This window comes from Chelonia mydas, chromosome 7, assembly GCF_015237465.2.
Source record: "Chelonia mydas isolate rCheMyd1 chromosome 7, rCheMyd1.pri.v2, whole genome shotgun sequence".
In the NCBI taxonomy this organism is placed as follows: domain Eukaryota; kingdom Metazoa; phylum Chordata; order Testudines; family Cheloniidae; genus Chelonia; species Chelonia mydas.
The window spans coordinates 104270892-104289833 of NC_057853.1; the positions used below are offsets into that span (position 1 = coordinate 104270892).

Here is an 18942-nt window from a genome sequence, read left to right on the forward strand (position 1 = left end):
CTAAGTACATTTATTATATTTTAAACTGTTTATACTGATTGATTATTTCGGTATAATAAATTTAATTAGGTATAATAAAAACTTAATATACTCCCTATGCTAAACAAGTGTTGGATTTCAAGATGCATCACTTTAATAATTAACTATTTACTAAATTAACAAGAGCAGGAATTTTCATGTTACTTCCAGAGAAATACACTTATTTGTGCTAGTTAAATGCAAAGGTGGCCCCAACCTGAATCCACAGAACTCAGCACCCCCAATGTCCAGATTGGAGTTTCACAGCTGTCTTTTCTCTACAACCGACCTAGTCAAAACCTTCCCAAACATATCCCGACTGATGACTGTAGCCAAAATACAATGCAGTAAACATGGTAGGAAATCACCAAATCTACGAGAATCAAATAATTGTGCACCCATCTACTGCCTGCACAGTTACCCACTTTGAACATATCAATGTCCATTTGTGTGTACGAAGGCAAGATATTGCAGGTAAAATTGGTGCATGTGCACTTTTGTCTGCACACACAAAACTAAAGATTTATTTTCCTCAAGCCCTATTTGAGACTTTTCATTTAAAGTGCATCCAAATCAGGTTTAGTGGAACACATCTCTGCATATTAGAGTATGTTCTGTACATTTATTGTTGACCTTTGAAAGCCAAGTACTTTCCTTTTTTAATTTATTATGTTACCTATTAAATCATTGTGCAAATGTTCGACATTGAATACATTCATGAAAGAATGAGGCTGAGCCACCTCAAGTGATGCTTTGTGGTATTCTCTCACAGTACCTGATACTCAGTTCTCCTTCTCAGTTTACTTCTCAAAAGGGCCCCGGTGAGAACCAAAACAACTCCTGCCAAGAGCAAAATGGCAACAACAGATGGGCTGTGTATGTCATCTTTTTCCAGAAACTCCCTCTTGTGTGGGTCTGTAAATAACAGAGAGAGTTTATCTGACTTAATCTTTTGCCAGTACATAAATACATAGGCGTTGCCAGAGTGATAGAGCATAAAGGACACCATTGAGATTTAAAGGTAAAGAGTTCATTGCCATTTAGAATCATAATAGTCTGACGAAAAGTGCCATACTGATAAATTTAATTTTGAAAACAAGAGCAAATTGTTTAATGTCTGTTAAAGTAAAATAGCACAAGCAAATGCAGCCTATGTTAAAAATGATTAATAGAGAAGTCTGGAGTTTAACATCTTTTGCTCAGGTGCAACACAAAACAGCAGCAATGCCAATATCTCACACTGCTTTGTCAGTGTGTCTCAACCATGACCTGGAAGACCATCAACCAGCTGCAGGGATAGGAGGATAGCTAAGTCTGTGCGCATTAGCATCATGAGGTCTCTGAGACTATAACAAAAGTTCCAATTGTTGATGGTGTTTGTAATGTAATTATCCAGACCTGAGGCCACCAATTTATTTTACACAGCCCGTTGACCAGCAATCAAATGGTAACAGCTTTCAGGAGCTAGAGGTTCAGAGTAAATTTGAACTAGCATCTGTGAAAGTGAAATGAAATGCCTTGTTACCAATTCTGAGACATTTGTTTCCCCGTAAGTCAATATTTTGATCAAGCATTCGCTCTTATCCTACAGTAAAAGACCAGTACACCATTATTTTCTGTAATCATGATTATGTCTGTAAACAAGTCCGTTAACGTTTATAATGATGATGATATCCATTATTAGTTGCATTACAGCTCCATTTAGGACTGGGTTCTCATTATGCTATGCACTCTGCAAACACTAGGAAGATAAGGCCTCTGACCCAAAAGCTAATAATCTAATGTGAAACAAAATGTAATAAGTGAGTAACAAACAGAAGAAAAGGAGAGAGTGAGAGACCAGGGTGAAAGCAATACAAACTGCAGTTAATTAGGTGAGCTAAGATGATGTTTCTAAATAATTTGAATGTAAGTTTATCAATAAATATTAGCAAGGCCAACGAACACTAGTTGGCTGGGGTTTTTTAACCATCAAAGCAGAAGTGGGTCTTGAAGAGGGATTTGAAGAAGGAAAAAGTAAAGATTACAGATTTGTTTAGAGATTTGAAGAAGGAAAAAGTAAAAATTACAGATTTGTTTAGAGAAGGCGTTATAAAGGAAAGCAGATTATCAGTGTGTAATCATTTTATGACATAAATTGACAATAGGGTGGAGATTTTTTTGTGGGAATAACTGATGCTTGACAAATTTCTGGATACTTTTATAATTAACTCCTTGTTGCCATTAAATTGCGTTCACAAGGAAAAAAGGTTTGTCCCTTAGTACACTCCTGTTTAGAATTCATGATTTCATAGAATATCAGGGTTGGAAGGGACCTCAAGAGGTCATCTAGTCCAACCCCCTGCTCTAAGCAGGACCAAATGCCCAATTTTTGCCCCCGATCCCTAAATGGCCCCCTCAGGGATTGAACTCACAACCCTGGATTTAGCAGGCCAATGCTTAAACCACTGAGCTAACCCTCCCCCAAAAGTAAGCAAAGAATATGACATACAATATCCTTTAAGTATCACATTTATGTAAAATTATACTTAGATACAGCAAGAGAAAAGGCCATAAAATAAATTACCAGATTTTCTGTCCTCATTGGTTTCTTTTTTACGCTGGACTGGACCCACAACAACATCTATTTTTTCCTGGTAAGGACTTGTATCCCTCTTGCGCCTCCCTAAACATCCCTGATAGCACCGAGAATAATAATCATATGAACTGCATACAACTATCTTGCACTGCAAGTAAATGGCAGCATGTCTGTTGAGAAACTTGAAGGCATTGAATTTGAAACGAACAATGTATCCCATTGGTGAATAGTACGAGCTGTAGGTGGAATCTCTTATACATCTGTAATGAAAAAACAAAAACAAAATAAATCAGAATTGCTCTACTAACAAACACTGAGGAATCAGAGTAAATGTGTCTGCTTTACTGCTGCAATGCAAGCAGTAAAAGCAGAAAGAAAGATACATGTATAACTTTAGGTATAACTTCTTTATAACTAAAAGTCCTTACCCATTCCTGATTAAAACGTAAGTCAGGTTTGTGAAGTCATCAGAATATGGAGATGCCATGCACGTGTCTGTAAACATCACCAGGTTTGAATCGGAACTGTAGAGAGTGGCTTGAAGGAATAAATCCTGGTTTAGGTCAACATAGTATGGGGAATTGTAAACTGGATTTGAGAAATTTGATGATTCATAAAATGAAATATTCACGTCATATCTGCCATGCTGGGTTTCACTTATGTCAATATCACCTTTGGCAACATACATTATTTCTACCATTGTGTCCTGGTTCATTTTGCAGGTAACGTGAAACTGAAAGTTGTTTTTCCTTGTGATAATATAATCAGAAGGAGATGTTCTGATTACATTGGAATACATGATAGTGTTATTTTTCACCTGTGAAAATATGAGAGAATAAAATGTGGTTCACGAATGTATTTTATCAAAATATTGCAGTTGGAATAGTTGATTATGTAAAAAGACACTGTCAACTTGAGACTTTAAAAAACTAGCTAATTTTTAAAAAAATATCTAATTTTCCAAAGAACACTGTTTAAATAGTATGTTGGGGCGGCGGCGAGGGGGTTGGTTTTTGCGTTTGGTTCTAACTACTTAAAAATATTAGAAGAGTTTTTCTGCTTTTCTGTTGATGTTTATGGTCTTTTCAGAAAAGGTGAAACTGACCAACTATGTCACGGAACATTGATTATTCACAAAATTCTGCCCAATGCAGAAAGCAAAGAAGCTGAAAAAATAGATGTATTCCCCCCCACCCCGTTTGCATAATCTCAGGTATCACTTGTAACATATTAGGTATAAAATTTTCCAACAGGATTTTCAAATTGATGTTGCACCTTTAATTTAGTTCTGACATAAACAGCCCACTGCAAAAATTAGTCCCTAGTAAAATGCACACCTTAGTCCACTGATTGGAATCTCTTGTCAAAACAGCACTGCTTCTCTCTTGCCCAATTCCTCCTATATTCCAGGAGAATGGGGAGTTTGCACATTTTTGATTAATATGTATTTTGTGGTTTGGCATAACACTGTTGGTGATCACCCCAACCCTCACCAGCAGGGTTTAACAAGTGACTGCCTTTCAAGGCTATACAAGTGCTCTGGAACACATCTAGTTTGTCACTAACCTGAAGAGCAACAGCCATAAATTCACTTTTAAGACAAGATGTAGCAGGGCTCCTAGAGCTAGCATAAAACCTGTTCTCTGAAGGCACTTTTATAAATTCATTGGACTTTGTTTTTTTATCTATTTATTTTATTAGAGATCAGTTCATGCTGTGAAAGTCAGTTCTGGATCAGGATTTCAGACATCCCAAAGTCTATGGTAGTTCAGATATAGGGGTTTTGTTCAGTCCATTATAAAGACAGGGCCTATTGACAAAGTTTGGATTTATCTTCAGCACCCAAATTACAGGGATTTTGTTCAGGCCACTATCGGTTTTTATATAATAGTATTCTAGCTACACAGTGTACACTTCCGATGGTTAATTAATGTAGGTGCTTTATCAAAATGACATAAGAAAAGAAACATTGTACTATTCGTTTTGCTCAATTTCTGTATTAGCACCTGCTGCTCAATTAATGCCCCTTCTGCAATAGTTTGTAAACTACGTACATGATGAATTACATTTGCACACCTTAGTGGTCCATGGCCAGGATGTACATATTTAATCAAAGTGTTCTTTACATTTTTTGATTTTAGAATGAATTTGTTGCTCATGAAAGATACCAACTGAAAGTCCTTGAGTTTAAGCTACTCTGTTTATCCACAGAATGATAGCTGATTTCCCCCAGTCTCTACAGTGAGTCTCAACCCTGGCACAGAAGGGCCACTTTTAGGGATAAGAGGTAGATTTCTTCCCTTTTGGCTGCTCTTGACAGATTTTGGCCACGTCTGAAACAGAACCAAAGAATCAGTCCCTTCTGGTTGTACATCTTCCCCAGGACTTGTAAAAGAAAGAGGTAGGGTTTAGGGATTCAAATATTACCCTCTCCCCTAAAATTCAAGGGGATTTTGTCCACCGTCTACCTGTGACAGAGTGCTAGGCTTTGTCTACACTGCACTTTCTTTGGTAAAACTTTTGTCATTCAGGGATATGAGAATCCACCCCCACCCCCGCGAATGACAAAAGTTTTACAGACAAAAAGCGTCAGTGTGGACAGTGCTTTGTCGGCAGGAGAGCTCTCCTGCCAACAAAGTTACTGCCTCTTGTTGGGGGTGGATTTATTTTGTTGGCAGGAGAGCTCTCTTTCCTGCCGATAAAGGGCAGCTACACTGAGCACCTTTTAGTGGCATGGCAGTAGCGGCACAGATGTGTCGCTAAAAGGAGCGTAGTATAGACATAGCCCTAGCTGTAGCACGAAGGTCTTGTAGCGAATTGCCTAACAAAGAAGATTATAGGCTTAATTGGAGGCAATTTACGTATTATGGTGGAGATTGACACTTGGGGGCAATGATTGGGCTATCTGGGTAATTAGCTCAGTAAGGGATGATACATAATTGGCAGGAACAGGAAGTGGGGAGCTCAGAGAGTGAGCTGGTGAGGTAGAGAAAGTTGGATGGAAGACTTTTCCTGACACATGCTTATACTATGTTCTGCAGTGGGGTGAATCTAAAGATACACATTGTATGTATAGCATGAATAAGAGACCATGCAAACGGACCGGGCAATGCACCGGGTAGCTGAGGGCACACCCTATGGCACTACCACATGGAGTTTTTCCAGATACCACTGACCTGGGCAACATTCACAAATGTGACCAAGAGGTCAAAGGCTCTTCAGCCATTCGTACTACCAACACCTTGAGTCATCCTGATAAATATGAAGTGACAGGGTTCTGTATTTATTGTAATTTCCCCTCAGGATTTTCTTTTTTAAAGTCAGGGCTCCTAATTGTCAGTAAGGTGGTTAGACAAACTCATGCACAACAAACAAACTAATCACTTCGAACATAGGATGGGCACTTTTAAACAAATATTTCTGTATCTTTTAAAGCAAATGGTTTGACTTATCATTTTTTCCCAAAAATAATTTAAATTGCTTTGTTCAACTAAAGGTGTGTTCACATGCAAAAGTGACACATGAATAAAAAGTAAATTTCTCACCTGTCTTATTGTACCACATCCAGTAAAAGGTATGTTGAATATAACATAGTTTTCCGTGATCTGTTGTGGCCCACAGGACGAGTTGTTCAGATAAACATCCCAAGCATTGTAGCCCAATGACTGCAGATAGGTTCTGTTAATGACTGCACGCATATACTGTCCAGAACATGACAGTGCTAAATGATGAGACAGAAGGAAAGGTTAATATTAATTTTATATATGTATCCAAACATTACTATAATTAAAAATTGACTGGTTCCTGACTTAAAACCTTTGGGTAAGCTCAAAAGCTTGTCTTTCACCAGCAGAAATTGGTCCAATAAAAGATATTACTTTACCCACCTTGTCTCTCTAATATCCTGGAACCAACATAGCTACAACACTGCAAGATATCAAATTTAGCCTGATCTAATGTCCACTAAATGAATGGGAGTCTTTCCATTGACTTCCCTGGCTTGATTAGGCCCTTATTGTTACCTTACTAATGGGCACATTGCTATATTTAAGGCAAGCTTACCTGTATCATTGTTCTTTTCTGGAAACGAATCATAGTAAGCACTGAATCCACTTCTTGTATAACTAAAGTCACTTGAAAACAGAACAGTCATTGTATTTGAAGATGATGTAAATGTGTAATTTGAACCATCGCAAATCCTCCCAAGTAGAGAAGATGTATTCAGAGGACCATCATAGACTTCAACAAAGTCATAAGCACAATTATATGAAACTTCTAGCCTGTGGAGATAAAGTTATGTGTTACTCTAAAGTAATATCAGAGTTAGAAAATAACAGTTTTCAAAATGAGTGAAATGCAGTTGGAACGAACTGACTCCCATTGACTTCAGAACCTAGCACTAAACTAATTATATAATAGCGTGAACACTATTGGGCTAGCAAATGATTTGGTGAACTAATGCAAATCTATGGAAAAATTCTCCTCTCAGAACTGCCATTTAGATCTCTGTTGCATATTCCGCACAGGTTCTGCACAGAGTGATATGCAATGGAGACAAACAGTGAGATCTGGAGAGGAACATTTGACATAAGTCAAAGGTGTGTGTATATATTCTTTTTCCTTTTAAAAATGTGTTTTTAAATGAGATTGCATTGTTTGTGGAAGGTGTTGGACTGACAGCTACAGAGTCTGAAGACTCACTTACAGAACAGGGGCTATAAAGATCAAGCAGTAGACAATCAAGCTTATTCACAAACTATTGCCTTGTTTTATAGGGCTGGCGTTTTCTGAACGAAAACTCTTTCTCTCACATAGATCAAGTTTGGATTCAACCACAAAACCATGTCACATCAATGCTACAGTAGCTAACATTTATTTATTCTTCCAAAAATACCCGTACAACTTGTAGGACTGTACAATGAACACAGCATATGAGCTGAGTTAAAGATAGTAAAAACATTGAATCTGTGCTTGGCTAACATTAAAACAGATTTTTCTTGTTCTGTTTTTAAAGAAAAACAAAACTATGTTTCCCCCTGCCTTTTGAGCTATTCCAACCCTTTGATGACTCTAAAAATCTCCTCACTTGCTTTAGCCTGACTCCCTTCACCATCAAGTGTTCATGCCAAACAAAGGTTCTTCCAGTCAAGGAAAGTTGGCTAACAGTTCCAGTTCAGTGCTGCTCCAGAAATGAGACATATGGCTTGCCTACAGAGGCCCAGAACTGTCAAGGTACTTAAGCATGTGTTTAATTTTAAGCACCAGAGTAGTCCCATAGAATACGATGTGCTTAAATGCTTTGCTTGATAGGATCCAGAGAGAGGTAGGCTGCCTCAGGAGCATTTCCAGTGCCAGCTATCGAAGAAGCAAAAGGACCAAATGAGACTCTTGCGTGGTAGTAAATTGGTCAGCTACTAGCTTGCCAGATCAGACCTTCTACTGTATTTGGTTGATCGGAGACTTTAATAATGAAATAAAATAAAATTCATAAGAAACATAAGCAATGGAACATCTTTCAAAACTCAAAATCAAATAGTTTAAAGAGGTCAATAAGATTATGAGGCTCTTCTATGCAAGATCAAAATCTTAAAAAAAAAAAGGCCAAACTAATATGGAAAGCGGAAGTCATCACTTTATATCAAATCCTCTGAAGGTTAAACTGCAGTTCAATACCTAATATTTTACTTACTCAAGATGCTTAAAGATGAGTCTGATATAATAATTGTTCTTGACTTCTATTCTCCAGATACATTGTACATTCACTGGATAGTTTCCAGGGAAGAATGGACTGGAGAATGATCCAGAAGCTGTGGAAAGGTAGCCACCACACGAGCCATTTATTGCTAAGAGGAACAAAAACCAGTATATTTTAGAATTCCTTTTGGTTTTATTTCTGGTGAAGATATTTAATCTGTTTATCCAGAAGATGCCTCAATGCAACTGCTGGGGGAAGAGAAGAGGTAGCCATACATGCCTTGGCATAAGTTGCAGAAGCCTAAGGGCCGCTTAAACTTCCACTGGCTTGTAATAACCCCTAGGAGCCATTATGTGGGTGAGGATTGCCAGAGCACAGTGCTCTCTGGCCTTGCCTCTTCTAGTCTCTCCCATCACATCCTCCACACCAGAGCCATGAGTGAGTGGAGTAGAGCATTATGGTGGTTTTGTGCTAGCCAGGTGTTACTGGGCCAGGGAAATCCCTAGCTGTCCCCTTCAGGGCAGTTTGCTTGCAGCTTGGCCCTGCGCAAGATGCACCACATCCCCCAAATGAGGGTTAAGGTTCTAGACCATACATTAATTCTGCACTCCTCAACATCAGTTTCCGCATGATCACGGGAATACATAAAATAAATCTGATTATGCACAGCACCTCCACATAAATGAAAATGCACTTTGTACAAGCAAGTTTCCCCATCAATAGTTTAAATCTCTCAGAGCACATTTCAACTAAGGGATGCATGCTTATACTGCAAAAAGGTATATACACAAGGTCAATAAGAGGTAAATGCACAAGAAGGTTCAGGAAAGTTTGGTTTAAGAGAATCTATCTAATCAGGCTATGCTTCTCTTTACTAAGATGACACCAAATGTGTTCATGGCTCCTTCCTCACGGACCTCTAGCTCCCTCCTTAAACCTTCACATACAGAAATCCACTCTACACTGCTGTCATTTCCTCTACTGGTTTCCCTTACACCTTTATACACCTCTCGTAGAGTCCCTTTGTCTCTCAGCTGGGCCCCAGATGATTCCATTTTGCATTTAATGCGCTTGGGCTCACAGCTCAGTCTGAGGCACATCAGCCTCCAGAGCTTGTGATAATTAACACAGTGTAGGCAACCTGGAGCCTAATACAGAGGGATTGGAAGTAGATGTAAAAATGTAGATGTAGAGTAGTCATGTAAAGAAAAGGAAGATCTCATGTAGGAGTCTCCCTAGCAGAGCTCAGTGTGTTGGAGTGATGCGGTATACAACCTGTGGCTGCTCAAAAGATTCTGAGACACGGTTAAAGTTTGGATGCTTAATACAGACTTCAGGAAAAAAACAGTAAAACCAATATAACACCTGACTTACAATTTATAGTGGTTGGTGAAGTACTTGGAAGAGCTGTATCTACAAAACAAAAAGAAGCAAAATTAGCAACCATCTTTGTTAAATAAAACTGTAAACTACTCTCTTAGCATAGTTCATGAGCACGATCACCAAACCAAAGGTAATTGGAATCCAGATACAAAACACCCCCCGCCCCTTCCTTGGCCTCTCTCTTTAGTTAATACACACTAATATTTTGCTGTAATATAGGCTCTTTCCTTGAGTCTGAGTGAAAATGTGAGAATTTCCATCTGTGATTTCAAAAATGAAATAAAATCTCACCAAAACAAATCATGAACAAACATGCTTTCAGAAGACAACCCTTGCGGGTCTTACTATGATTGCAAACCAAATACAGATGTGGTTCCAAGCCAGATTCCAATCACGTATAAAGGAATCTCACTCTCAGAATGCGAGATCCATGGAAGTACAATAACATAGCATTTCCTCTCCACCTCTTTCTCATCCAAAAATTTCATCTTTGTTCCCAAGACTGCTTCTGAGGCCAAGTGAAAGGGTGGGTGGACAATCATTTCCTTTATAGAGACAGTGCTTGATGATCCAAGAGAAATGGCAGGAAGTTCGAAACAATTAATTGATTTAAGATTCTCTCTTGCGCTCATAGGGGAAGGGAAATATGGTATGGATTTACAGGGCTATAGCCTCCTTTTTATGCACACAAATTCAAAGGGAAATAATGATAGGGAGGAGATAAATCCCTTGGGAAAAATTAAATGCTGCCCTAAATTTAAAAAAGAAAAAGAGTCTGAACAAAGATATAACCATGAAATCCCAGAAGTACCAACAGCATTGCATAGTTACAATAATACATAGTTTTACATTGTGAAAGGAAAAATGTTTCACCTGGTGTCATCAGTGCAGCTGTAGAAGACTCTTAAATGTAAAAAGTAAACAGTAAAATTTGATACAAACTTCAGCATTAGCAATAATCTATACAGTCCTTAAGAACATTTTATGAAATTTCTGCACTACAGCATTATACAAACAAGTATGGCTTTGAAGTCAAGCCAGTGAGGAAAAAAATCAATCCTTTCTGAGAAAAATGGACAGCAGTCCTAACTTTATGGAAATCAAACTAACAAGATCACACTGGAGGAAGATAAGTTCTGACACAGCTAGAAAGTGGAGCTAGAATTGAATAGGAAAGTAATGGTGTCCCTGTTTAGTGGATTTACTCCTCAACTTTGGGCCTACATATAAGTCACCACAGCCTTTGATAGGCATGAACACCCCTTATTTATCTATAGAAATGTAACTGGGTCTTCAGAAATGATTCTGAAAACATGCAGAATTTAGTAGAGAATGCAATTCTTCCTATAGGTTTTTCTCACCCTCTTATATTCGTGCTGTTGAATTCAATATTTTTCTATCAAATTCACCAGGATAGATTTGTTTAGCCTTTTTAAAAAAGGATGTGCGTATAAAATACAAACAATTAATATAAAATGCATATATTGCAATTTAATTCTATCCAAGGTTTTCTAAGTGTCCTTAATCTTAACAGACTTGCCTAGTAGCAAAGAGAACTGATGCAATAGTGTCAGGATGGGGAGAGGATTCTTTCCCTGACTCATTTTTCTATGGGTTGTTTCCAGCCAATCCTAGCTCCTGAGAAACACTTGGCAGATGACCAATAGCAGCTGTCTTAACAAGGATTTTTACCAAAATGTATCCTTTTTATTAGACAAATCCAAGGACTGTGGTCTCAAATTAACACAAAATGTTAACCACCAATAAAATGCAGATCAAAGATAATGGTTATTAAATAAAAATAATCAAGCTTTAATCACAGACATCCAAAAATATGTAAAAATCTGGACTTTGGGTATATTCAAATTAATAGATTAATAGTAAACATGTAAATCTTAGTCTTACCTGGGAACATAGAGTAATAATAAGCAGAAAACCCATATCCTGAGTTATAGGAGTCTCTGTGTAATAGAACTGTCAGTGTGTTTGAAGATGATACATAGCTGAGATTTGACCCATTACATATTTTCCCAAGTAAGGGTGATGCATACATGGGTCCATTGTAGATTTCAATAAATTCCTGAAAGCAGTTCAAACTGTGGAAGTAAGTTAACAACATATGTTTTATAAACTGGGTAATATAGTCACATTATTTTATACCTCTGTGTCGTTCATTAGTCCTTTCAATGATGCCAGGTGAGGGATTGCACAGATCCTTGTATTCCAAAAATCTAGGAATTCTGTCCCCAATCTCTCACATACCACCGTACAAAGAGATTTATTTGATCTAGAAATTAATTCTTCCACCTTAATCCCACAAAAGGCAGCCTCATGAAAAGTGACTTATTTGCTAAAATGTAGGCACTGGAGCCTCTCTTCCCTTCAATGGATCTACCGCTCTTCCTGTCCTCTTTGAGGAGGAGGAGAAGCAGCCTATCTGCTCCAACTACTACACATTGCATTCGGACTCTAATTCTTCTTTGTTCTCCACTGAATCCAATGTTCAGTAACTGAGGACCTTTGGGAGCCTTTGAATGCATGAAGAGTCTCGCTCACCCCTCGACATTTGACCACACAACTAGAGCTGGATGAATAACTAATGTTTAAGTTTGTGACAGTTCTGGTCAAACAGAAATATCGGGAAAAAATTGGTTCAACTCTAACTGAAACCATAAATTCTGAATAATTGCAGCAAATCAGAAAAGTCAACAAAAAGTTTGTTTCAGGGCAAACAAAATGTTTAGTTTCTGAGCATTTTAAACTTTCTTTTAAAATGCAAGCAGAGGAAATGAAGGGATACATTCACAAAAGAGGAACAGGTGATGCCCCCCGCCCCTTTTTTACTCAAAGGTTAGCTACATGGTTTTAAAACTCTTCTTGAAGGTGGAAGACCTAAGTTCAAATTCCTGCGGCACATCAGGCAGAGGAGGGAACTGAACCTGAGTCTCCCAGGTGAGTGCCCTAATTACTGGGGTAAAAGTTACCTTGGGCCCACCACCACCTCCAACTGTTTTGTGAATGGCACCTAAATCCACGTGTGAACCTAGGCCCAAAAAGGTTTTTTTTCCCCCTGAAAATATTTCTTGAATGTGCGTCAAATTCACAAATAGTTTCAGGTAAAAATAAATTAAATTGCATTTCTCAGCCAATAAACTAGTTTTCCAAAATAGCTCACCCAGCGCTACACACAGCCTGCCACCGGACTCCAGGCTCCTCGAGGATGACTACAGTAAGAGACCAGGTCCAAAGAAGGGGCAGAGGGCAGCACTCTAATGTTGCTATCCATCACTGCCCATGTCATTGTGAAAGGACTTTTTAGCATGGGACTAAGCTTTTCCAACCCAAAAAACTTTCTGCCTCTAGGAGTGTGAGAATATTTCTCTCTTCACCACCCGCAGCACAGCACCCCACACAAGCCTACCAGCCCATACCATCTCCTCTGAGTGCAACAAAAATGGACTGAAGGCAGTTGCTGTCCTAGAAATTTTCAGCAATGCCAAGATCCTAGGTACATGAATAAAATAAGTGTTCTCAGAAGGCTAGGATGCTGGTAATTCCTCATACTTACCTAACATAAGAGAAGACTAGTACTATGCGATTATATTCTATTTGTATTTCCCAGACACACTGTGTGATGAGACCATTTCCAGGGTAATACGGGCTAGAAAGTGACCCAGATGGATTTGAGAGGAAGCCACCACACCGATCTCCTATTGGAGAACATAAAATGAGAGAATGTAAAACAAAGCTGACTTCAATTTTGTTTTAAAATTCTGAATCTATTTTCCATAGGTGAACCCAAAAGAAAATCACAGACCCGAACACCCTACCATCTGTTGAATTCAATGAGCCAATTTCATTTAACTATTTGCCCAGATTACAATTTGGATCTATGTATTTCTGAACATTGGGACAAAAATCCAGTTTTTCCTGGTTTGTTTGGGGTGGAAATACTGCAAATAAATAACATCTTTCTCATTTGGTACTTTGGTATTTCATCTTTGACACTCACCCAAACCAAAAAAGTACAGAGACATAATCTTTTTGTATTCCTGTTCTTACATTAACTGAACTTTTTTGTACCTCAGAGTTCCATTTGCAGTTTGAAAGACAAAAGAGAGTCAGTTCCCTTTTGTTTTGAGCTGGCTTGACCATTTTTCAAAGCATTGAAGAAAGATACTGCAGGCCAAATCCTGAGCATTTCCTGCTCCTTTTCAGTGTTTATGGTGGGTAGTAGCTGCCCGGGGTGCTCAAGATTTATCCCTCTATTAAAAAGCAAGGATATGCAATTTACCATATGTAATACATTCTACCCGTGTTGTATTTTCTGGTAGAGCTGTTCATGTAAAAAGGTTAATATTAATAGTCAAGCAAAACTGTTCCCTTCTATAATAATTCCTGATTGATTTTAACAAAATGGGGGCTTCAGCTGCAGTGTGACGGGCACAAAATTATTTCACTTACTAAAAAAGGAAGCAAGATAAAGTGGTTTGATCTATGATCTGTAGTGATCTGTGATCTGATTCTTTTCAGGATTTGCACAAATTCCACTGGAACAAAAGCGCAAAGATATCAGCAGTACCATGCCTATCTGTGAGGAAACATATACACAACCAGGCCTTTGGGGATCATCTTGGAGAGCAGTAAACACCACACATGGTTGTGCTGTATGTGGCACAGGAGTGACTGAAGTGCCAATAGAATGCTCTGGATTCAGCACATCACTTTGGCAATCTTGACAAATGGCACTTCAACAGAGGAGTTTTTGGAGCTGTCCTCCACTGGGCAATGGTGGTACCACCCACAACCCTTCTATAAGGATGAATGCTTCCTACAGTACAATGGAGCCAGACTGGCACTGAAATTAGCCATTAGTACAACTAAATCTGACCCGAGTTGTAATACCTGGAGAAACTATGTGAATAGGTAGGAAAGGTAAATGTAGCAGGTTTTATTGAATAAAAATACCATTCGATTTTATTCATTTCTTTAAAAATTTCTGCTTTTGAAAACAGGAACTCATGAACCTTTATGAAGTTCTAGAATGCTGATTGGCCAAAGCCTTATATTTGCTGTCCTTCTAATTGAGAGGCGGGATTTCAGATCTGAATCCTGTTTCAGCCTCAAACTCAAACTCTAGTTTAAACCTAACGATTAGTTGTAGTGTTAGAATTACTGTAGCATACAGAATCCCCCAGATCAGGATGAGGGCCCTGTAGGGCTAACCACTATACATACACACAGTACAATGCCGCAACTTGCTGAGAGTCTAATTTAAGATAAGCAGCAACAAGCGGATGTAAAAAAAAGCAGAGATAATTAGAGGAGGGCAAGGGCGGTAACAAATAAGAATAACTATGTCCACAATTACCAAGTTTTGGGGACTTTTTTGGTGGGAATGTATATTTTGTATAAGGACTTTATTAAACACACATCGTGGTACTTAAGGACCACAAGTAGCTGACATAAATGCTTAAAAAGCAAGGAAATGCCAATGTAAGGAATACCTTTTAGCCCTGCCTTAATCACACCTTTTACTCTAAGTGACTGTAGCTAATGCAATGTGTGTGAAGTCTATGGCTACACTGTAATTCAACACCCACAGCTGGCCTTCGTCAACCGAGTCAGGCTGCAGAGATGTAAAATTGTGTTATAGCTCAGATTTGGGCTAGAGCCAGGGCTCCAGGATAGGGGTAGGGTGTCAGAGCTCAGGCTCTAACCTGAGCCCGAACATCTACACAGCAATTTTGGACTTTTTGTTGCTAACATTTTTGACATTTTGACTTTTCATCATGTCAGCCAGGATAAGAACTTTTTTTGATATCTCAAACATTTTTCCATGATGGGGAACCTGTTTCCCACACTGCTGCAGTCAGAACCACCCAGAATTAGTCCCTCTGTTATGAAGTAAAGTAGACATGACTTACGACTTATAGCGTACTCCATAGTGGTTTCTCCAGAGGCTGATACATGCAAAAAGACAACAATAGTGGTGTTAAAATTAAATAGAATCCCCACTAAATCAAGACACTATTGAGCTTTGAGTCTGTATCCTCCACAGTCTGACATACACACTGTAGAATTACATAAGTAGCACGAAGAACACAAACAACAATAGCAAGTAAAGGAAGGATGTTAATACAAAAAATAAAAGCAAACTTAGAACTCCTTTGTTAAACAGAAGTGCAATTTGAGTGTGTTGATTCCTATGAAATGTAGCATTACCAAAATCTGGGAGCAATGTAAGTTCACAAGGGTTATACTAGAAAGAGACCAAACCCAGTATCTCAAAATGAATTGGAGGTGGGAGGGAGTTGACTTCAAATCTCTTCACTTTGATTCTTTCCCACTGAGTTCATTGATGAGGACACAAAGAGGCAAAATGAGAACAGACACATGCATGGAATTAAGCAGCAGACCACACCTTTTATAAACTTTGATGCAGAGCTACCCGCCCATCACTCTATTCCTCTACCAGGCATTTATTTGGTTCTAATGTGGAGGTTACAGAGCTCCTTACAATAGAATCCGTAACTAGCAGCAGGGCAATGGGGATCCTTACCATATAACCCATAACATGGGGTGGCTGTCTTCAGCCTACTCTGCAGGATTCAGGTCTCTGAGAGTCCTAGGACTCCCCATCATGAAGGGGAGAGAGGATGCAGCAGGGTGATGACCTCAGCCCACGAAGGCTACAAGGTCTGATCCTATTGCATGAGCCCAATGCCCACCACCAAAATCCCAGGTCTTTTACCTCTGGGAACTGTTCATTTTATTATCTATTGTCCCTTGGCCAGTGTCTCCCTCCCTTGCTACCGGGATTGTCCCCCTTTTACCCTGAACTCTAGGGTACAGATGTGGGGATCTGCAAGAAAGACTCCCTAAGCTTATTCTTACCAGCTTAGGCTAAAAACTTCCTCAAGGTACAAACTTTGCCTTGTCCTTGAACAGTATGCTGCCAACACCAATCATGTTAAACAAAGAACAGGGAAAGAGCCCACTTGGAGATGTCTTCCCCTCAAAATATCCCCCCAAGCCCTACACCCCCTTTCCTGGGGAAAGCTTGATAATAATCCTCACAAATTTGCATAGGTGAACACAGACCCAAAAGCTTGGATCTTAAGAACAATGAAAAAACAATCAGGATCTTAAAAGAAGAATTTTAATTAAAGAAAAAGTAAAAGAATCACTTCTGTAAAATCAGGATGGTAAATACCTTACAGGGTAATCAGATTCAAAACATAGAGAATCCCTCTAGGCAAAACCTTAAGTTACAAAAAGACACAAAAACAGGAATATACATTCCATTCAGCACAACCTATTTTACCAGCCATTTAACAAAAGGAAATCTAACGCATTTCTAGCTAGATTACTTACTAATTTAACAGAAGTTCTGAAGAGCATTCTTGACCTGGTCCTGGCAAAAGCATCACACAGACAGACAGACCCTTTGTGCCCCCCACCCCACCCCAGCTTTGAAAGTATCTTGTCTCCTCATTCGTCATTTTGGTCAGGTGCTAGCGAGGTTATCTTAGCTTCTTAACCCTTTACAGGTGAAAGGGTTTTGCCTCTGGCCAGGAGGGATTTTATAGCACTGTTTTCAGAAAGGTGGTTACCCTTCCCTTTATATTTATGACAGCCAGTGTCTCCCTCCCTTGCTACTGGGATTGTCCCCCTTTTACCATCAGCCCCATCAATTTCCCCCATCCATTGATGCCAGAGGGTGGCATATGGCAGTTACATGTATTTTGTGGTAGGAGAGTTAGCTGCCCATACAGTTTTGCTTCCATGTCAGATCCAAAACTAGAAAGGACCTCACTCTTTTTGACAATTGCCATATTAAATAAAATTTATCAAAGATATTTTAAACAAATAAAAACTCTAAAATGTAGAATAGATCAGTTGCTTTGATAAACACAGAGAGAGACAGACAGAAGAGTGCATTAGAATATGCTGCACATAAAGAGGGCCATATTACAACTGTTACATACATACATATAAACCTAAGTTTCAGTTCATACGCAGTCAATACACAAAAGACCATAAGTGTTGCTATGTCCCAGCTGCCTTAAGCCATTCTGGTGATTCAAAGCTTGCTGGTGAATCTGGCCCACAGTATTTTAAATAAAGTAACATTAAACTTTATTCATTAGAATAATATAGCATTATGGAAACATAAAGCCAAATAACATCTTACAAGTTTATTATAGATAGTGTGGGGAGAAAGTAGTAGAACAGTAATATAAAAATCTAAGGAGATTATGTGTACATAGACATAAATGATTAATACACTTGTTAAAGAAAAACGTTAGTGAGGTATGTACATTTACATGAAAATTTAAGTACTGTTAAAAACATTACTCATTTTCTAAAAGTTTACAGCATATGTCCATGTGCCACAGCCACATAAATACATTATCGTTCTGCAGGAAACCAAACAGAAGTAAAGTCAGTAGAGAAAATTAACATCTTCTAATAAGAAAAAGTAAATGAAAAATCAAATAATGGGAACTTCTCATCGGGAAGGAGGTACCTCGGTTTGGAAGGTATTAGATTAAAAGGTTGAATACCATTTTCTATGCAAGATAGAAGCAAAATGGAATTTTGTAAATCCTCATAGATATAATGGATAGATGAATAGGTTAACTAGATTGGAAGGGTATCTCAGATAGATTTAATACTGTAAATTAGATCAAACAAGAGACCAAATCTTAATGTTTTACTTGATTTTTACTCAGACCTTACTCTGGAATTGATGTCAAAACTTCCACTGAATATATAAATGAGTAAGGAAGGACATAATGATTTGGCCTAATCAGAATAAATAGATAAGCAAGTAAAAGTACAATTTCATGACGTGATAACTCTAATCACTTCTGAATAGATGTGCGCAAAAAGCTTAAATCAATCAGCCTTTTGACTTGTATCAGTGTTACACCGCTCTCATTTGACTCCAAGATTTGGAGTATGGTTTCATTTAGCAATTCAAATGGACAATGTAGCCATTAGGGCCCTTAGCTGAAGCTGGGCAAATTTAAGCAACCCGTTATTTGATAAAGCCCTCAGTGTAGTAAGTGGGTTACACCCTTTCTTCCTCAAGCTGCCATTCACTTCAGAAAATTGGTTAGATCATTTTGTTGGGAAATTCACAGCACCTACAGTATATGTGTAGTGTATTCATGTAGCAACATGCAGCACATTAGATACTGTCAATCTGTGACCAAAGAAAGCAATACAGTATAAAATGGAAATTGATACAAGTTGTATG

The 18942-nt window shown here is 38.5% G+C and overlaps 1 protein-coding gene across 1 annotated transcript; it reads right to left on the bottom strand.

Moving 5' to 3' along the window:
* Positions 1–2415: 2415 nt before the first annotated feature.
* LOC122466677 (deleted in malignant brain tumors 1 protein-like) lies at positions 2416–15620 on the bottom strand. Its single transcript, XM_043551958.1, has 10 exons — positions 15602–15620; positions 13243–13384; positions 11580–11770; positions 10548–10577; positions 9666–9704; positions 8286–8439; positions 6659–6876; positions 6142–6317; positions 3025–3413; positions 2416–2856 (listed from the first exon to the last, which is right to left on the bottom strand). Exons 1-10 carry the CDS (start codon positions 15618–15620, stop codon positions 2547–2549), a joined length of 1668 nt encoding a protein of 555 aa, XP_043407893.1. The 3' UTR covers positions 2416–2546.
* Between the last annotated feature and the right edge of the window lie 3322 nt (positions 15621–18942).